Source organism: Sylvia atricapilla, chromosome 2 (assembly GCF_009819655.1).
Source record: "Sylvia atricapilla isolate bSylAtr1 chromosome 2, bSylAtr1.pri, whole genome shotgun sequence".
Lineage (NCBI taxonomy): Eukaryota > Metazoa > Chordata > Aves > Passeriformes > Sylviidae > Sylvia > Sylvia atricapilla.
The window spans coordinates 111,350,826-111,367,935 of record NC_089141.1 but is presented as its reverse complement, the minus strand read 5'-3'; the positions used below and the strand labels follow the sequence as shown (position 1 = coordinate 111,367,935).

The 17,110-nt window shown below is 41.9% G+C and overlaps 1 protein-coding gene across 1 annotated transcript; it reads left to right on the top strand.

The window, feature by feature from the left end:
• Positions 1–3,458: 3,458 nt before the first annotated feature.
• Positions 3,459–16,613, top strand: FAM3B (FAM3 metabolism regulating signaling molecule B). Its single transcript, XM_066314152.1, has 8 exons — positions 3,459–3,623; positions 8,691–8,828; positions 9,578–9,701; positions 10,886–10,932; positions 12,471–12,521; positions 13,314–13,401; positions 14,113–14,245; positions 16,492–16,613. The coding sequence occupies exons 1-8, from the start codon at positions 3,482–3,484 to the stop codon at positions 16,579–16,581; spliced, it is 813 nt and encodes a 270-aa protein (XP_066170249.1). The 5' UTR covers positions 3,459–3,481; the 3' UTR covers positions 16,582–16,613.
• Positions 16,614–17,110: the final 497 nt, after the last annotated feature.

The following is a 17,110-nucleotide window of genomic DNA, read 5'->3' as shown; positions in this document are numbered from 1 at the left end:
TTTAACATTACTTTCAGCTTTCTGTATTCTTACTGAATGAGATTTTTTTTTTTATCATTGGATTTTTTATCATTCAACGTTCTCTAGGCTGGTGGTTTATACAGATTTTTTTTTTGACTGCTGATTTATTTTTTACTGCTGACATATCCACCTTCTACCTGGATGAAGCGCAGTCAAACATATTTTCCATATGTTTCTCTGGATTAGCAAAGCAAAAGAAAACCACACAAATGAACCCCACTTTGTGTATTGTTTAGCAGGTCAGCAATGCCTCAGACTCACAAGCTTTACAGCTTTTCCTGCTTATCAGCTGAAAGTCATCCATGCTTCCTTTTCGCCCTTTAAATGATCCATTAATTTTGATCCATTTGTTAAATGACCCATTGTTGCATATCTTGGGGAAGATGACTTTAATCCTTTACATCCACAAAAGAAGCATCTAAAAGTTCTCGTCTTGTTTTCAGTATTTGCTCCTGGGTTTCATAAAGAGAGTCGAGGTATACCAGAAAAAAACAACCAATCATCCAACCAACCAAAAACCTCAAAAAACAAAACAAAACAAAACAAAACAAACAAAAAAAAAAAAAAAAAAAAAAAAAAAAAAAAAAAAACAAAAAACAAAACAAACAAAAAAAAAAGACACAAAGACACCAGCTGCATGTTTTATGTAGGTCTATTTTTCTATTTTTTTTTTTTTTTAAGTTCTTGTGAATTCCACAAGCAAACATTTACTCTAACGTTCTCTCCCTGACTTGTAAACTCTGCCTCCATTTAAATCATTAAAATATTTGAAAACATCCTGGCAGGATTAAAAATCCACTGCTGGCCATTTGTGGGCCAACAGAAAACATGTAAATTAAATTCTTACAAGGTCTGCAATGACACTTTTGCACATTTATCTGTCAGGTGAGGTGGATGCAGAAAATCTCTCTCTGTTGGTGCCACGGTTCAAAGGGCAAGCAGGAACTTGCTGGTGAAGTTTTAACTGTGTTAGACCATAAATTTCCTCTGCTGACCTCATTTTGTGATGATGAGACAAGAATAAGACCCTGTAGATGCATTCACCTGCTCCAATTCAGTGTCATTTGTTTCCTCAGTAGATTTCTTGTCCTGCTTATCACCAAAGGGTCTTAGAGCGTCACAGGAATTGAGGGTGCAGATTAATATTCTGTAAGTTTTTCTCTGAGATTTCGAGTTACAGAGAGAATGTTTGCAGGATGAAATCAGAAATGATCCTTCAGAGGGGTTCTGCACCCCACATCTTGGATTCATCACTAAAGAAAGAAGTGTTGCTTGGGGTTTTGGTTTTTTGGTTTTTTGGTTTTTTGGGGTTTTTTTCAGATATAACACTGAGATACCTGAAGTAAAACACTTTAAGAGTTTCCTCCTTGTTAAGCACTTAAAATCCCCTCAGCCACTGGACCCCTGGGATTTGGGAGGCCAGGATTTGTAGCAAATGTCTGGATGTAGTTCCATGTAGTTTAGGCAGTAATGAAAAGTAACCTGCTACACTTCTCTTGTGGGTGAAAGCAGGTAAAATTTCATTTTTCCCAATAGACACTGATGGGCCAGTGGTTTTTTTTCATTGTATTGAGGTGGTGACAAAGTCCCCAAGGGCTTAAAATTTTTCCCTATGGAATCTGTGACTCACCACTACTTGTACAATAAATTTATTTCAAAATTAAATTATCCCAAGCCCTAATTAATATTCTGTGCTTTAATAAAAGATTTTTTCATTTGATTACCACACAGTGGTTTGGGTTTAGAGCTGGTTTATTGTTACTTTAAGGACTAGAAATGCAGCCTTCCAACAGCTTCAACCATTAATTAACAGAGGCGTCATTTTCTGATGTCGCAGCTTGCAGGGAACACTTTCTGCAGAAATAACTGCGTATTTTTAAAAAGTATGCCAGACTAATTTTGTCTTTGACTTCCTCTTGCCATCTCATAACTCTTTTTCCTTTCTGTCCGACGCTTCTCATTCCTTAAGTTTATTTGTCCCCTGTTGCCTCTTTAATTATTCACACGCCCTGGTTTTATGGGACATTGCTTTTTCATTTGCAAAATAACCAGCAGCAATTACTCCCTTAGGTTTTATCTGCAATTTACAGGGTTATTATAATATGCCACATATTATAATATGCAGACCAGGAGAAGAAACGCCTCTCCTCCAGGGAGTGGAAACATTTACAGCTTTCAGGAGTGCCCTGGGAAGAATGCAAAAGCCCCACTCTGGCTGCAGTTCCTCTCTGAGCCCTCCTGCAGGATTTTATTCGTGTTTGCTGAGCTAAACATAATTCCTGTGCATCATTAGAGGCAGAGGGAATGAAAGAGCTTAGTGGAAGCTAAATCTGAGAGGTTTTAAGGGCAACTGCAGACTCACAAGGGTAGTTTAAAGGATTTTCTAAATGAAAATGAGTGACCCAGCTACTCCAGCAGGGAGGAAACCTTCAGGTGATGGTGCACAACAGCTGGTACACAAGAAAAGATGAACCAAGGGTGGGCTGGAGCTCGTGGTGGAAATTGTGTCATCCCAGTGCTGTGAGGAGGGATGGAAAAAGGAGGATGAGTCTCCAATGGGAAAATCCCTGGGTTGGGTTCAACAGACTCAAAAATCCCTGTTTCATCTGCAGAATGGATCCAAACTCAGAGAGTAGGTTTAGGCTGGATATTAGGAAGAAACTCTTCACTGTGAGGGTGGTGGGCTGCTGCCCCATCCCTGGAAGTGTCCAAAGCCAGAATGACCTGATGTAGTGGGACATTCCCTGCCCATGGTAGTGGCGTTGGCACCAGATGAACTTTAAGGTCCCTTTGAACCCAAAACAAAGGAAGAAGTGAGAAGGAGGAAATGAGAAGGAGGGAAGGAAAGGGGAAAGGGGAAAGGGGAAAGGGAAGGGAAAGGGGAAAGGGGAAAGGGGAAAGGGGAAAGGGGAAAGGGGAAAGGGAAAGGGGAAAGGGGAAAGGGGAAAGGGGAAAGGGGAAAGGGGAAAGGGGAAAGGGGAAAGGGGAAAGGGGAAAGGGAAAGGGAAAGGGGAAAGGGGAAATGGGAAAGGGAAAGGGGAAAGGGGAAAGGGGAAAGGGGAAAGGGGAAAGGGGAAAGGGGAAAGGGGAAAGGGGAAAGGGGAAAGGGAAAGGGGAAAGGGGAAAGGGGAAAAGGGGAAAGGGAAAGGGGAAAGGGGAAAGGGGAAAGGGGAAAGGAAAGGAAAGGAAAGGAAAGGAAAGGAAAGGAAAGGAAAGGAAAGGAAAAGGAAAGGAAAGGAAAGGAAAGGAAAGGAAAGAACAGGAAAGGACAGGAAAGTAAAGCAAAGAAAAAAGAAAGGAAAGGAAAGGAAAGGAAAGGAAAGGAAAGGAAAGGAAAGGAAAGGAAAGGAAAGGAAAGGAAAGGAAAGGAAAGGAAGTGTTCCGAAGGGCTGAAGAGTGGCATACGAGCCCTCCTCCTGCCCCACCAGGCAGCTGGGTGCTCTCTACGAGGAAGACTTTAATGTCATTTAACTTTAACCGGGGCGGTGCGGCGCTGACAGGCGGCCGCTCCCCTTCCCGCTGCCTTCCTGGTGCTGGCAGGGGGAGGCCGGGAGAGGGACGAAGAGAAGGAGGAGGAGGAATAATGAAGCCGAGCCGGCACTGTGAGTAGGATGCCCCGGAGCCGCTCCGGCCGGGATGAGACCCGCCGAGGGGAAAGGGAGAGAGGGCTGCTGCCGGCTCAACACCCAGCTCTTAGTTTGGAATAATTCATGCTGGAGTCTTAAATAGATTTTTTTTTTCTTTTTTTTCCCCTCTGTTCCAGCCCAGCTGCGTGCGGGTGGGTGTGGATATTAGCGAGGTGTGGCTGCGTGGGGTTTGGGATCAGCTAAACACAGAATGTCCCGGTGCTGGGCTTCCATTCAGTGGTTTAGTTACTGCCGAGGGGCACCGGAGGGACACCTGAGGGACAAGGGGAATTGGGAGCTGCTCAAAGGTGGGACTGATGACACAGAGCCCCAGGGAATGGCAGGACACTCTCCCAGGGGAGGTTTAAGTTGGATAACAGGGAAAGGTTTTCCACCCTTTTGGGCACTGGAAGAGCTGCCCAGGGAAGTGACACTAAACCTGACAGAGCTCTAGAAGGGTTTGGACAATGCTCAGCCCCAGGGTGGGATTGTTGGGTTATCCTGTGCTGGGCCAAGAGCTGGACTGCATGATCCTTGTGTGTCCCTTTAAACTCGGGATAAACTCTGTGATTCTGTCATCTTTTCCCTTATTCTCTGCTGTTTCACACGTCCTGCCACACCTCCATGCTGGCTGTGCTTCCTCCTGCCTTCTCTGTGCCACCTTCCCTGCCTGGCACCGTGAGTATTGCTGAGTGTCCCCTGCCTCAGGACAGTGACACTGCTGGAACCCTTCAGGGGGCTCCTCCGGCGACACCTCACTGTCCCCACACTGTCCCCTTGGTGCTGAGCAACCACAGCCACCACTATCAACAAAAGCAGACTCTGAGTTTCTTGCAGTAGGCTGGACTTTGGGCTTTGTGACTCTTAACTGTTTCATCGCAAATGTTAAGCTCTCTTGACTATTTAGCACTGATTTTTACGGCTTCGGTGTTAATTGTGGAGGTGTTTGCGCGTGTCTGTGGAGAAAGCCAAAAATGAATGCGTGTGTGTGCAGGATAAATAACCTCAGTAAACCTTAGAGAGCCAGCTGGACCCAGCAGGGAGGTCTCTTGATGCCTTCTGAGTCCCAGAAAGCAAAAGAGAAAGTTGGTTGAAAGTGAAAATATTCCGTGAGATTTGAGAGCCTAGAACAAACTGCGCAGGAGAATTGGTAAATGCATTCCTTGAGCCTTAAAAGGCATATTTCAGACATCATTTAAGAAGCTTGTGTTCTAAGTAAAATACAGACTATATTATAGAATCACAGAACTATTTAGGTTGGGGAAAACCTCCATTATCATTGAGTCCAACCTTTAATTGATCACCACCCTGTGAACTAGGGTAGCCCTGAGTGCCACATTCAGTTGTTTCTTGAACTCCTCCAGGGATGGGCACTCCAAAGCTCCCTGGGCAGTGCCAAGGCCTGAGCACCCTTTCCATGGGGAAATTCCTGCTGCTGGCCGAGCTGAGCCTCCCCTGGGCCAGCCTGAGGCCGTTCCCTCTGCTCCTGTCCCTGTGCCCTGGGAGCAGAGCCCGACCCCCCCCGGCTGTCCCCTCCTGGCAGGGACTTGTGCAGAGCCACCAGCTCCCCCCTGAGCCTCCTTTTCTCCAGGCTCAGCCCCTTCCCAGCTCCCTCAGCCCCTCCTGGGGCTCCAGCCCCTTCCCCAGCTCCATTCTGGACGCATTCCAGCCCTTCAATGCCTTTCTTGTAGTGAGGAGCCCAGAGCTGGACACAGGATTTGAGGTGTGGCCTCAGCAGTGCCCAGTACAGGTGGGTCCTGCTGCTGTGGCCACACAATTCCTGATCCAAGCCTCAGTCCATCGATCCAGCCTGCCCACATCCCTCTACACAACTCCGTGCTGTCTGCAGACTGACTGAGGATACCCTCAATCCCCTCACCCACATCATCAGCAAAGCCACTGAACCTGAGCAGCCCCAAAACTGATCCTGGGGACACCACTCGTGACTGAACACCAGCTGGGTGTGGCACTGATATGTTTTATCTTCTTTTACCAGGTTTGGGATTAAATGCTCTAGACGGTACCTCTTGTTCAGACTCAGAGGTTTATTCTTATCTAAATTACGCTCTCACAAACCATGAGTTCTACAGCACTTCTAGCTGACAAATTAAACATGGAGTCATATCTCTCTCTCTATGAGGCCTTTTAAGGATAATCTGTCCAATTAAAAAATGACACCTAAATTATTTTTACTTTTAACCCAATAACCAAATACCCCGTGGCTTGCAAAGTGAATTTTTCTACCCAATTACAAAATACCACCTAAACCTATTAAGAAGAAGGTGAAAAAGAAGGACTTAGCCTACACTCTAAATCCTCCATGTTGCTTTATATATATTACTATATACTAAACCCTCAAACTCTAATTTTTCCACCCTGTGATATCACACACTTCTACTCAAACTCCACACCCACAATCCCAGGGCTGTCAATCAATTTTGGAAGCTTTCTCCATGGCCTCAGATCAAATGCAGTGTTTTCTTGGGGGTCAGTGCCTTTGAGCACAGAAAGTGTAAAATTCCCAGTGCCCAGGGTTCCAACGAGGGACCATTCCCCACCACCCTCAGGGCTTGGCCATTTTTTAACCCAGGGAAGATGGGATTTTAACCCAATTTTTAACCCAGGGAGGATGCTCCTGTGCAGGCCCTGGGCTGCAGCTTTCCCAGGAGATGCTGTGGGAGATGGTGTCAAAGGCTTTGCTGAAGTCCAGGGACACACATCCACAGCCTTCCCCAGACCCCCAAGGGGGTCACTGCTCATAAAAGGAGACCAGGTTGGTCAGGCAGGACCTGCCCTTCCTTTCCCTTTTCCATGCTGATCCCTTGGTTATCCTGTTTGTGCCACACTCAGGATGATCTGTTCCATGATTTTCCCAGCCACCAGGGAATAGCATCAGTCATAACAGCAGTCAGATATTTGTACTTTCTCTTCTATTCAGGTAAAATGCTGCATTGTTGAGTCTGTTTTGCAACAGAGTTGCTCCATAATAATGATGAAAAATAATGCAAATACATTTTAAAGGTAAAGCTGCCAAGCTAACTGCGGAATGAGCAAAACAAAACCTGACTGGTGATCTCACAGAGCTTTGCCATGCACAACACCCCATCCCCTCCCCAAAAATAGTCATTGAAATCTCTCTATAAAACTGTCGTTTTCACTTCATTTTTCCTGGGCTTTTTCTTTGAAACTTCTGACTTGGCCTCCTTTACAAATTAAATATATTTTGCGTATAAATCTGGTGACTTTTTTTAATATTAAAAAAAGAGCAAAGATTGGTGTCATTCTTCTTGGTTCCAGCAACTTCCTGATTTGTGGACTTAGTGTTTATGTTCACATCACTGCACAAATGAAGTGTCAGAGTAATTTCTGTATTATTTTAGTGTGGGTTTACATCACTACTCATGGAAGAATGAGAGATTTCTCATGGGCAATACTTAAAGAAATTTATAATATCTGAAAATCCATTATATTACTTTCTCAATCCTTTGCTGAAAATACAGCATGTTTCTCACAATATTTTCCCTGCAGTCACACAAATGTTTCTGCAACATTTCTTTGGTTGTTCTTTTTTTTTTTTATTTTTAAAGGTGGGAGAATGCAGGCATAACCATGTGGAGAAATACAAATAGGGAGTAGCTAGAGAGGAAAAACTCAATCTTTACGCTAGATTATCAACAGAACTTGAGCCAATAAAGTCAGCCTTTATGGGAAAAAATATCCAAGTTCCTTCTGGCATGAATAACAAGAAGTAAAGGCTCAGGAATGTCTGTGTTGGACCAATGTGTTCATTTTAGAGTATTTTTCAGAATTTGGATGCAGACCAATTGGGCAGAATTCACAGGAGTGGCTGAACTCGCAAAACAGGACTTGAGGATAACAAATGAAAAATTTGGCCTTATTCTAGAGAAAGGGCAGGGCAGAAACCCTGATGTTTATAAAAAGCAGTTCCAAGAAGGAAAGAGAAGTATCTTATGAGTGTAAACTGTTACAAGGACGATTCAGACTAGATAACACAAGATATTTTCTAGAGGGCTGCCAAAGTAAACGCGCTGCACATTTGTGGACCTTGATACTGTTCAACTCAGTTTTCAAGACTATAAAGTGAACAATTTTCTTGTTTTCCACTTTAACAGGCCCTTGTTTTCAAGGATGGTTCTTTGCCCATCAGGAAGTGACTCATGCCTCTAAAACAGCCTGTCCCACTAGTGCAGTGTGATATTTCCTCATTTAGCACCATAAATTAGATGGTGTGTTTTATCAGGACAGCCTGTTAGCACTTCTGGTGTTGAGGAGAAGCAGATCTTCAGTATGAGGAGGGATCTTTTCACACCGAGGGTGGTAAAACACTGGCACAGGTTATCCAGGGAGGAGGTGGCTGCCTCATCCCTGGAAATACCCAAAAAATGTCCAGTCTGACAGGGCTCTGACAGCCTGATGCAGTTGAAAATTTCCCTGCTCATTGAAGGGAGGTCAAATAAATTAACTTTGAGAGAACCTTCCAACCCGGATTAATTTGTGATTCTTTGAGTGCAGTCAGAGCTCATTGTGTGAAAGGGATTATTTGAGCCTCCTGCTGTTTTAACCCAGCATGTTGGACACGTGGGTGCAGGGAATTCCCTGTTTGCTCAGCGATTCCTGGAGTGTTTGCATGTCTCAAAAAAAATCAGTAGTAACTGTAAAACACCTCTGTAGCACCTGGTACTTACTTTTCAGAGTCAAAATCCTACTAGGATTGAGTGAAACTTTGTGTTTCTTTGGGGCGTTATGGACGTGGATTGAAGGGAGCACTGGGGGGAATTTTCTGCTTGAAGATCAAGTTTTAGAAACAAAAGGAGTTGTCCTAGATAGAAATGCAACAAATACTCTATTGCCACATCTCTGAAGGCTGTGGTTAGCACAGTGAATCAGACAAAAAACAGCCAGTTTGGGTAGCAATGCCAGAAAAAAAAATGACAAGATTTTTTGTGTTGCTATGAAAACATTTTTATGTATTTGTGGGTTTGTTTTTAAGGTTTTTTTTCCTTTTTATTTTCCCCTTCACAGCTGCCCTGAAATTATTTGCATTGCTGCTGTTATCCTTGGCTGCTTGGTATTTGGGATACTTTGTTGCTGCTTATGTACCCCAAAGCACAATATCTATCGCTGCACTTCAAGAGATCGGAAAGAAACCAGTGTTGAGGGGTGTGTAGTTGTATTTATTTCCTTTTTTTTTTTTTCTTTCTTATACTGTATCTGATATTGTGTGTTTATGGGCAAAATGACAAATGGCTTGTTAGCTAAGCAATTATTTGGTATATGCTATTACAAGAATGAAGTTGACTGTAAAGCTAATTAAAGCAAAGCTAAACCTTTTCTTGGACACTGTTTTTGAAGAAACACGATGTCAGCCTATTTTTGCAAGTGTACAAAGGCAATTAATTGAACACTGATGTAAGAACGAACACCTTATTTGTTTGCTGGCATAAAAGTGCAAAGCTGCAGCTTTGGTTCTATCACATGTATTTTATATTTATGATAGTTGAACCACTAACTAAACTTTGTGAGTAAATGCTCATTATTTTTTAGCTCTGCTCTGACCAGGTGGTTTAATATGTACATTTTTTTGTCATTCTATGACTAAGTTATTGTGTATAAAAAGGGCTCAAATAAGAATGATAACTACTCACTTCAAGCTGTAGGAAACCTTCATCCTTGTAGCCCTTTATGTGAAAGAACAGATAATAATTAGCTTATTTTCAATAATATATATTTGGAAATCAGTGAGAACTCCCAGCCCAAGACAAACCCGTGATGAAATTGCCACGACCCCAGAGATTCTGTGATCAGGTGTTGGAGAGTTTAGCACGTTGCCTTTGGGAGATCCACCCCGTGTAGAAACAAATTGTTCATGCAGCATCCAGTGGGACATTTTTCCATCTTCGCTGTTGCAGCCCCAGCCCCCAGAAGGCAGAAGTGTGACCACTGGTCTCCGTGCCCACCAGGGAACTTCGCCTATCGCGTCCGCAGTGGTGGGGGCAAGGAGAGGAGGGCAAAGATTTGTTTTGAGGATGAGCAGTGAGTAGCACTCTAATTTTATACCTAAGCAAGTGTTTTGTACTGGGAGCAAAGGGGTTTGGGTTTGGTTCAGCAGCAGCAGCAACTGAGCTTCTACCAGGGGCTCAATTCTAGTGAAAAACTCTGATGCTATTTAATTCTTTTCTCTCTCTGTTTTGGTGTGGGGGGTTTTTTCTTTTTTTTTTTTTCTTTTCTTTTCCTTTTTTTTTTTTTTTTTTACTTTTTTCTTTTTCATTTTTTCTCTTTTTCCACTTTTTTCTTTTTTCTTTTTTGTTTTTTTCTTTTTTCTTTTTTTTTTATTTTTTTTCTTTTTTCTTTTTTCTTTTTTCTCTTTTTCCACTTTTTTTCTTTTTTTTCTTTTTTTCATTTTTCTTTTTTCTTTTTTCATTTTTCTGTTTTCTTTTTTCATTTTTCTTTTTTTTTCTTTTTTCTCTTTTCTCTTTTTTCTTTTTTCCTTTTTTCTTTTTTCTTTTTTCTTTTTCATTTTTCTTTTTTTTATTTTTCTCTTTTTTCTTTTTTCTTTTTACTTTTTTCTTTTTCATTTTTCTCTTTTTTTCTCTTTTTTTCTTTTTTCTTTTTTCTTTTTTCTTTTTTCTTTTTTCTTTTTTCTTTTTTCTTTTTTCTTTTTTCTTTTTCTTTTTTCTTTTTTATATTTTTTTTCTTTTTCTTTCTTTTTCTTTTCTTTTTCTTTTTTATTTTTTTTACCTAATCTCCAGTGATTTTTTTTGTTCTTCTACATAAGCTGCAGACAACTTAGTTTTCAGTAGGATTTCTAATTTTCATGGTGCAGGATAGCCGATTTACAGAATGTTGACTGCTCAGATTTTTTCATGGCTTTTCAAACTGGACAGGTGAAATAACTTCAAAACCTTGCAGTGACCTTTCCTGGAGACAAAATCACTTTATCTTGTTTGCTTTGTTGGTTTTTTTCCTCCTTTATCTTTCTGGCTGCACTTGTACGAAATATTTTCTTGATCTGACTCATTTTGAAAGAGCCATTGTTGAAGGAAACTGACTGATACACTGGGCAAGATTTTTAAGCTCTTGTTTGCAATAGAGTTTTGAATTAAATAACTGAAGAAAACATAACTATCAGAAAATTACTTAGCACTGGTAAATATAACTTTGCAACAGAGCTGCTGGACAGATGTATTTTACTGATAATGTATTTATTTCAATTCCAGGCTTGTAAGTGAATTTGGAAGTGGTATAAACATTGTCCTTGTGAATTGTAAGTAAGAGAAAAAAATGTTAGAGAGAGACACTTTTATACTGCAGTAAATTACCAGTGTTCTTGGGGAGCTTGGATATTTTGTTTTGTGAGGGTTTTTTACCAGCTAGTGTGGAAGGGAAAGGAAAACATTGCAAACTTGATTCACGTCAATGTAAAGAAAACGAATCTGTGTGATAAAAAACAGTCTTCTGGGTAAACAAAAGAAACATGTGCAGAATCAATATAGGAGAACAGAATAGAAAAATGTGCACATAGATTTGGTGTAAATGTATTTTATTAGACAAAAGACTTGTGGCACAGCAAGAATATCTGTGATCTCCAGCAGTAGGACTCAACTGGCAGCTTCAGTCCCAGATAAAATATATCTGCTGCTCCACTGATAAGGGGGGAGCAGGAACTGAGAGCTGCAGTTCTGCCTCAAGGTGTAGCCATGGTACAAGTTCCTTTTCCAGACTTGGTCAGGCTACAGAAAGACAAACTCAAATCTTATTTACTATTAAACTGCCATTTGCTTGTAGCAAAAGCCACTGGAAGCAACAAGTGTGCTTTATTCTAGGTTTGGAAGCATCTAAATCCTAAATTTTGATTTAGATGAATGGGAATGGTGATGAAGTGCAGTGTATCCAATAATAATCCAGGGAAAACTGAATGCCTAAATCTTGTGAGGGAGGGGGAAAAAAGGGAGTTCACAGGCACAGTCAAGCTGGCTTTGATCACAAAACACTTATATTTAATTTTTTTTTTTGGTCTCACTATTACTAAGCAAGATCTTGACTTTGTCCAAACTTGTATGATTTTGCTGAAGGTTAAATTAACCACTGACAAGAATCTGTTCCAAATTTTTTCCCCAGTTAACTACTGCCTTGTTTTTCCCGACAACCATAAAATCTTTACTAAGTATAAAATATAAAAGTGAGTTAAAAATGAAAGTGAGAGGAGAAATCCCCATCTTGAATGTACAAGCAAGATGGTGGCAAATAGGAGCAGGTGAATCTGTCCATTATCCTGCACCAGGCTGTAGCAAAACATTTTTTTTTGACATGTGCACTAATTAGATCATGCAAGATAGTGACTGTTCTCAATAAGTGTCTTATGGATGAAAGTTGAACATCTCAAAGACTGCACAGAAAAGGATTAAGCTCATTCAAATAGTCTTAGGCCTAACCAATTTTCCTATGTATGACTGTGACTTAGTATAGTATAGTAATGAGATAATATAAAATTATCTCATTTTATATTTAGATATAAAAACATGGAAGCACGCACCAAAAAATGTTTTTTTTTTTTCTTTAAAATAAGAAGTAAGAAATTTTTTTTTAGTCACATTTGATGATTTGGAGACTAGATGAAACAAAATATTCTCCCCAAATCTTCAACTTGTTATTTCGTATGTCTTCCAAATTAAGAACTGAAACAAAAGAAGCCAAATAATACAGAAAAATAGGGATGCCTAGCTTTAGCTGAAAAGGCTGTGTTTGCCTACTGAATAAAATAATATTGACTCATATTTAGACCTTTTTTTTTTTTAATTACAGATGAAACAGGAGAACTCAGTTCGATGAATTTTTTTGAAATGTGGGCAGTAGGTAAGGAAAAGAGTTCAACAGAGCTTTTGTTAGTCTTTCAGCATTAAAAAAAGACAGATTCATAAAATTATCCTCCTCTTTCCTATTTGACTTTGTATTCTCAACAGGGACAGCTAGAAACAAATGGCTGCTGTCTTTGTAAAATATGTTCTGGACAGATATGATGACAAATTTTGCCTGAAAAGCTGAATTTTCCCTATTGGTTGAGATAGCTAATTAGCTTTTTTTTTCCTTTTCTTTTTTCCTTTTTTTTTTATTACCTTATTCTTTTTCTTTTTTTGTTTTTTTTTTTGTTTGTTTGTTTGTTTGTTTGTTTTGTTGTTTGGTTTGGTTTGGTTTGCTTTGCTTTGCTTTGCTTTTGTTTTGTTTTTGCTTTGTCTTTTTCTTTGGTCTCCATTATTTTAGTCTGGTAGGAATAGCACTTTACTAGATATGACATCCAGATAACTTCAGCATCCAGATAAATTCAGCAAAATTCCTTTTTCCTGATATATCTTGTTCTATTTTTACAAATAGTTACAAAATCATCATAGTTATAAAATCACCATAAGAAATTTTGCTAATCTGTCTCTTAACATCCTTCCACACAACTGGAAGGATGATCTACTTTATGAAGAGATTTTAATATTTTTTCTGAACTTTGAATGGTAAGCTGCCTTACCTATTAATGAGGAGAATGTTCCAAGGCACTGGAAGCTGATTCCCTGTCTCCTTAAAAATGCTCATGAGTGCCAGAGTAGGAATGTGATGGTGTGTGCCATTGAATAACCAGCTGTGTGATTGACTCCACAGACAAATCAAAGCAGATGATGGATTTCATCAGGAATGCACCAAAAGGGACCCTCCTTCTGATGGCCACTCAAGATGATGGGAGCACCAGGTGGGAGGTTTTGCAGAGCAGTGAAAAGCTGGGAAGTCACTGCTGTGGATTGGTGTAAAGGGATGGCAAAATCCATTCTACACTCAGAGCTGTTCTATCAGTTCTTGTCTAGAAGTTTTAATTCCATGTCTTTTCCATGATTGCACGTTTTCTATGTGTTGGTGCTCCTTAGGATGGGTAGATATTACATTGTTTAAAAGCACCCCACAGGGCACTGCTGTTACCTCTGGGTCACAACCTTCTTTACTCTGAAATGTTATTTATCCACACCTCCAATTATGATGTATCTAGTTTGCATTCCTTCTTACATCATCATCTGGTGCTTTTAAATCTTTGGGGGTTTTTAGCTGAGTTTATGATATGGTAATTATCCAGGAAAAGACTTAATCCATGTTTGACATCCTTGTCCTTATTGAGGAAGGATTGAACCACCAGAAAATATTTGAGATACATTTTTTTTTCTGCTATACTATTACAAACGGGTTGTATTAATATCAGGAACTTACTGAGAAGGAAAAAAAGAAAGATAAATTCAATTCTCTCTGTGAATTCAATGTCATGCTACTACTACAGCTCCCAGGACTTGTTTAAATCTCATCTTTGCTTCTGCAGGTTTAATGCTGAATGTAAAGCATGTATCAGCTGTGATCTTTTTCATAATTTTTCACATACTGAACTTTTAACACTCATTTTTTTACTACGTTTTCCTAGGTTGAAAAATGACGCCAAAAAATTAGTAGAAGAGCTGGGAAGTAAAGAAATCAAGAACATAAGGTTCAGATCCAGTTGGGTTTTTATAGCTGCCAAAGGCTTCGATCTGCCAAATAACATCCAAAGAGAAAAGGTCAGATTTGTCTCGTTTTCACTTTCTATTTGCCTGTATATGAAAACCAAAAACTTTGGCAATAACTTGCCCACGGGTTGCAGGAGGACTAAAGATACTGGGTTTTGCACAGATTTCTGTTTGCATCTGTGCCCTTGTTGTGTTCAGTTTCTGGATGTGGGCTTGATATTTCTGGGTCTGAGAGATTTTAGCCTGCTAGCAGCTGCTAACTTTTTCCCACGGAAAAATTTCTCAAGAAAGTTTCTTCTCAAAACAATCTTGGCAAATAACTCTCCTTTCTCAAAACAATCCTTCTCCAGGGGGTGTTTTGCTGTTTCTCTAGTTTAACCAGTGGGATTAGAGAGGTGTGTGACTGAGGCAGACAGAAACGAGTAACCCCAAAATAGAGTTCAGGTCCCTTGATGATGCTGGTTCCTTCCAGAGCCATTTCAAACTTCCACAGTGGGGCTCTTTTCCCAGATCACCAGGTCACAGAATGGTCAGGCTGGAAGAGACCACGGTGGCTCTTCTGGTGCCACCTCCCTGCTCCAGCACAGGGCACAGGGCTGTGTCCAGGGGACTCTGGAATATCCCAGGGAGAGACTCCCCAGCCTCTCTGGGCTCTGCTCAGGGCTGGGCACTGCCCAGGGCACAAGTTGTGCTCCTGTGCAGGGGAATTGCTGGGCTCAGTCCCTGCCCGGGGCTCTGGGGCCATCGCTGGGCCTGGAGCAGAGCCTGGGGCTGCTCTGCCCTCCCTGCACACAGGGACAGACATGGGGACACAGGGACAGACATGGGGACACAGGGACAGACATGGGGACACACAGGGACAGACATGGGGACACACGGGGGCAGACGTGGGGACACACAGAGACAGACAGGGGCAGACATGGGGACACCCCCAAGGAGAGACATGGGGATAGACATGGGGACAGACAGGGACAGACATGGGGACAGACATGGGGACACAGGGACAGACATGGGGACAGACATGGGGACACAGGGACAGACATGGGGACACGGGGACAGACAGGGACAGACATGGGGACACACAGGGACAGACATGGAGACACAGGGACAGACATGGGGACACACAGGGACAGACATGGGGACAGACATGGGGACACAGGGACAGACATGGGGACACCCAGGGACAGACATGGGGACACAGGGACAGACATGAGGGCACAGGGACAGACATGGGGACAGACATGGGGACAGACATGGGGACAGACATGGACAGACATGGGGACACACAGGGACAGACATGGGGACACAGGGACAGACATGAGGGCACAGGGACAGACATGGGGACAGACATGGGGACAGACATGGGGACACACAGGGACAGACATGGGGACACAGGGACAGACATGGGGACAGACATGGGGACACAGGGACAGACATGGGGACACACAGGGACAGACAGGGACAGACATGGGGACACAAAGGGACAGACATGGGGACAGACATGGGGACACACAGGGACAGACATGGGGACACAGGGACAGACATGGGGACACGGGGACAGACATGGGGACACACGGGGACAGACATGGGGACACAGAGGGTCAGACATGGGGACACAGGGACAGACATGGGGACACAGGGACAGACATGGGGACACCCAGGGACACCGAGGGCCCCTCTCCCTGGGGCTCCTCTCCAGGCTGAGCAGCCCCAGCTCCCTCAGCCTCTCCTGGGCACGGAGATGCTCCAGGCCCTTCCTCAGCTCCAGGAGTTCCTGTCCCTGCTGGGCTGAGGATCCAGGGCTGGGCACAGCACCCAGAGGTGCCTCCAGGGCTGGGCACAGGGGCAGGGTCAGCCCTGACCCGCTGGGAATGCTCATCCCCATGTCCCCCAGGACACCACTGTCCTCTTTGGACTCTGCTGGTCAGGGACAGCTCATTGTCCACCAGGACCCCCAGGTCCTTCTCCACAGAGCTCTTCCCCATCGGGTCACCCCCACCTTGTGCTGGTGCAGAATATTTTTACAGTGTTCTTCATATTTCAGAGCTTCTGCTGGACAAAGTTATTCAATTTAGTGTATATCATGACAGCCATCTGTGAAATAAATAAAGCACTCGGTGTAAGAGAGAAACTGGCAAAATCTTCACCCATTATGTTAAGCAAGATGGGCAACATTCTCCTCAGTTTCCCAGTCCTCCTTCATTACACCCTCCTCTTGTATAAGGTTTGACAAACTGGCATGTAAATAGAAATAACTAAATACTGATTTCTTTAAAAAAATTATTTCACTTTTACAGATAAACCACTCTGACCAGAAGAAGAACAGATACAAAGGCTGGCCAGCTGAAATCCAAATAGAAGGCTGTATCCCAAGAAACCTAATGTGAACCTCATTAATAAAGACTATTCTATATTTTTATATCTATGACTCTATTGCCTCCAGAACTCAATAAGCATCTTAACACTAATTGTAAAGCAGGTCAAATGCAGTTTTTAACCCATTTTTCCTCTTTGTGGTTTTATTCTAATATGAAAACAGATAGGTATTTTGATAAGGAGTGGAAATAAAATAGTCTGGTTTCGAATTGCCAGTGTTCAAGAAGTCAGTCACAAAGTGCCAGGATTTTTGAAAGTGAGCATATATTGTCATTAATACTTTTAGGTGTTTGGCTTTACTTGTTTCTTTATAGTATGTCCTTTCTTTTGGTTCCCTTTAAATATTAATGCACAAACAGAACTTAGTCTAAATTGTAATATAAAATCACTTGTAATACAGAAAATTACTCTGATGTCAATGTATTTATAACATTTCTTCTGTTCAGAGAAAGTATGGCAAGAGCTGATACATTTGCTGAGCTGATTTTAGTGATGTTGACAACACATGGAAAGATCCAGTTACTTGAATTATTTTGTCAA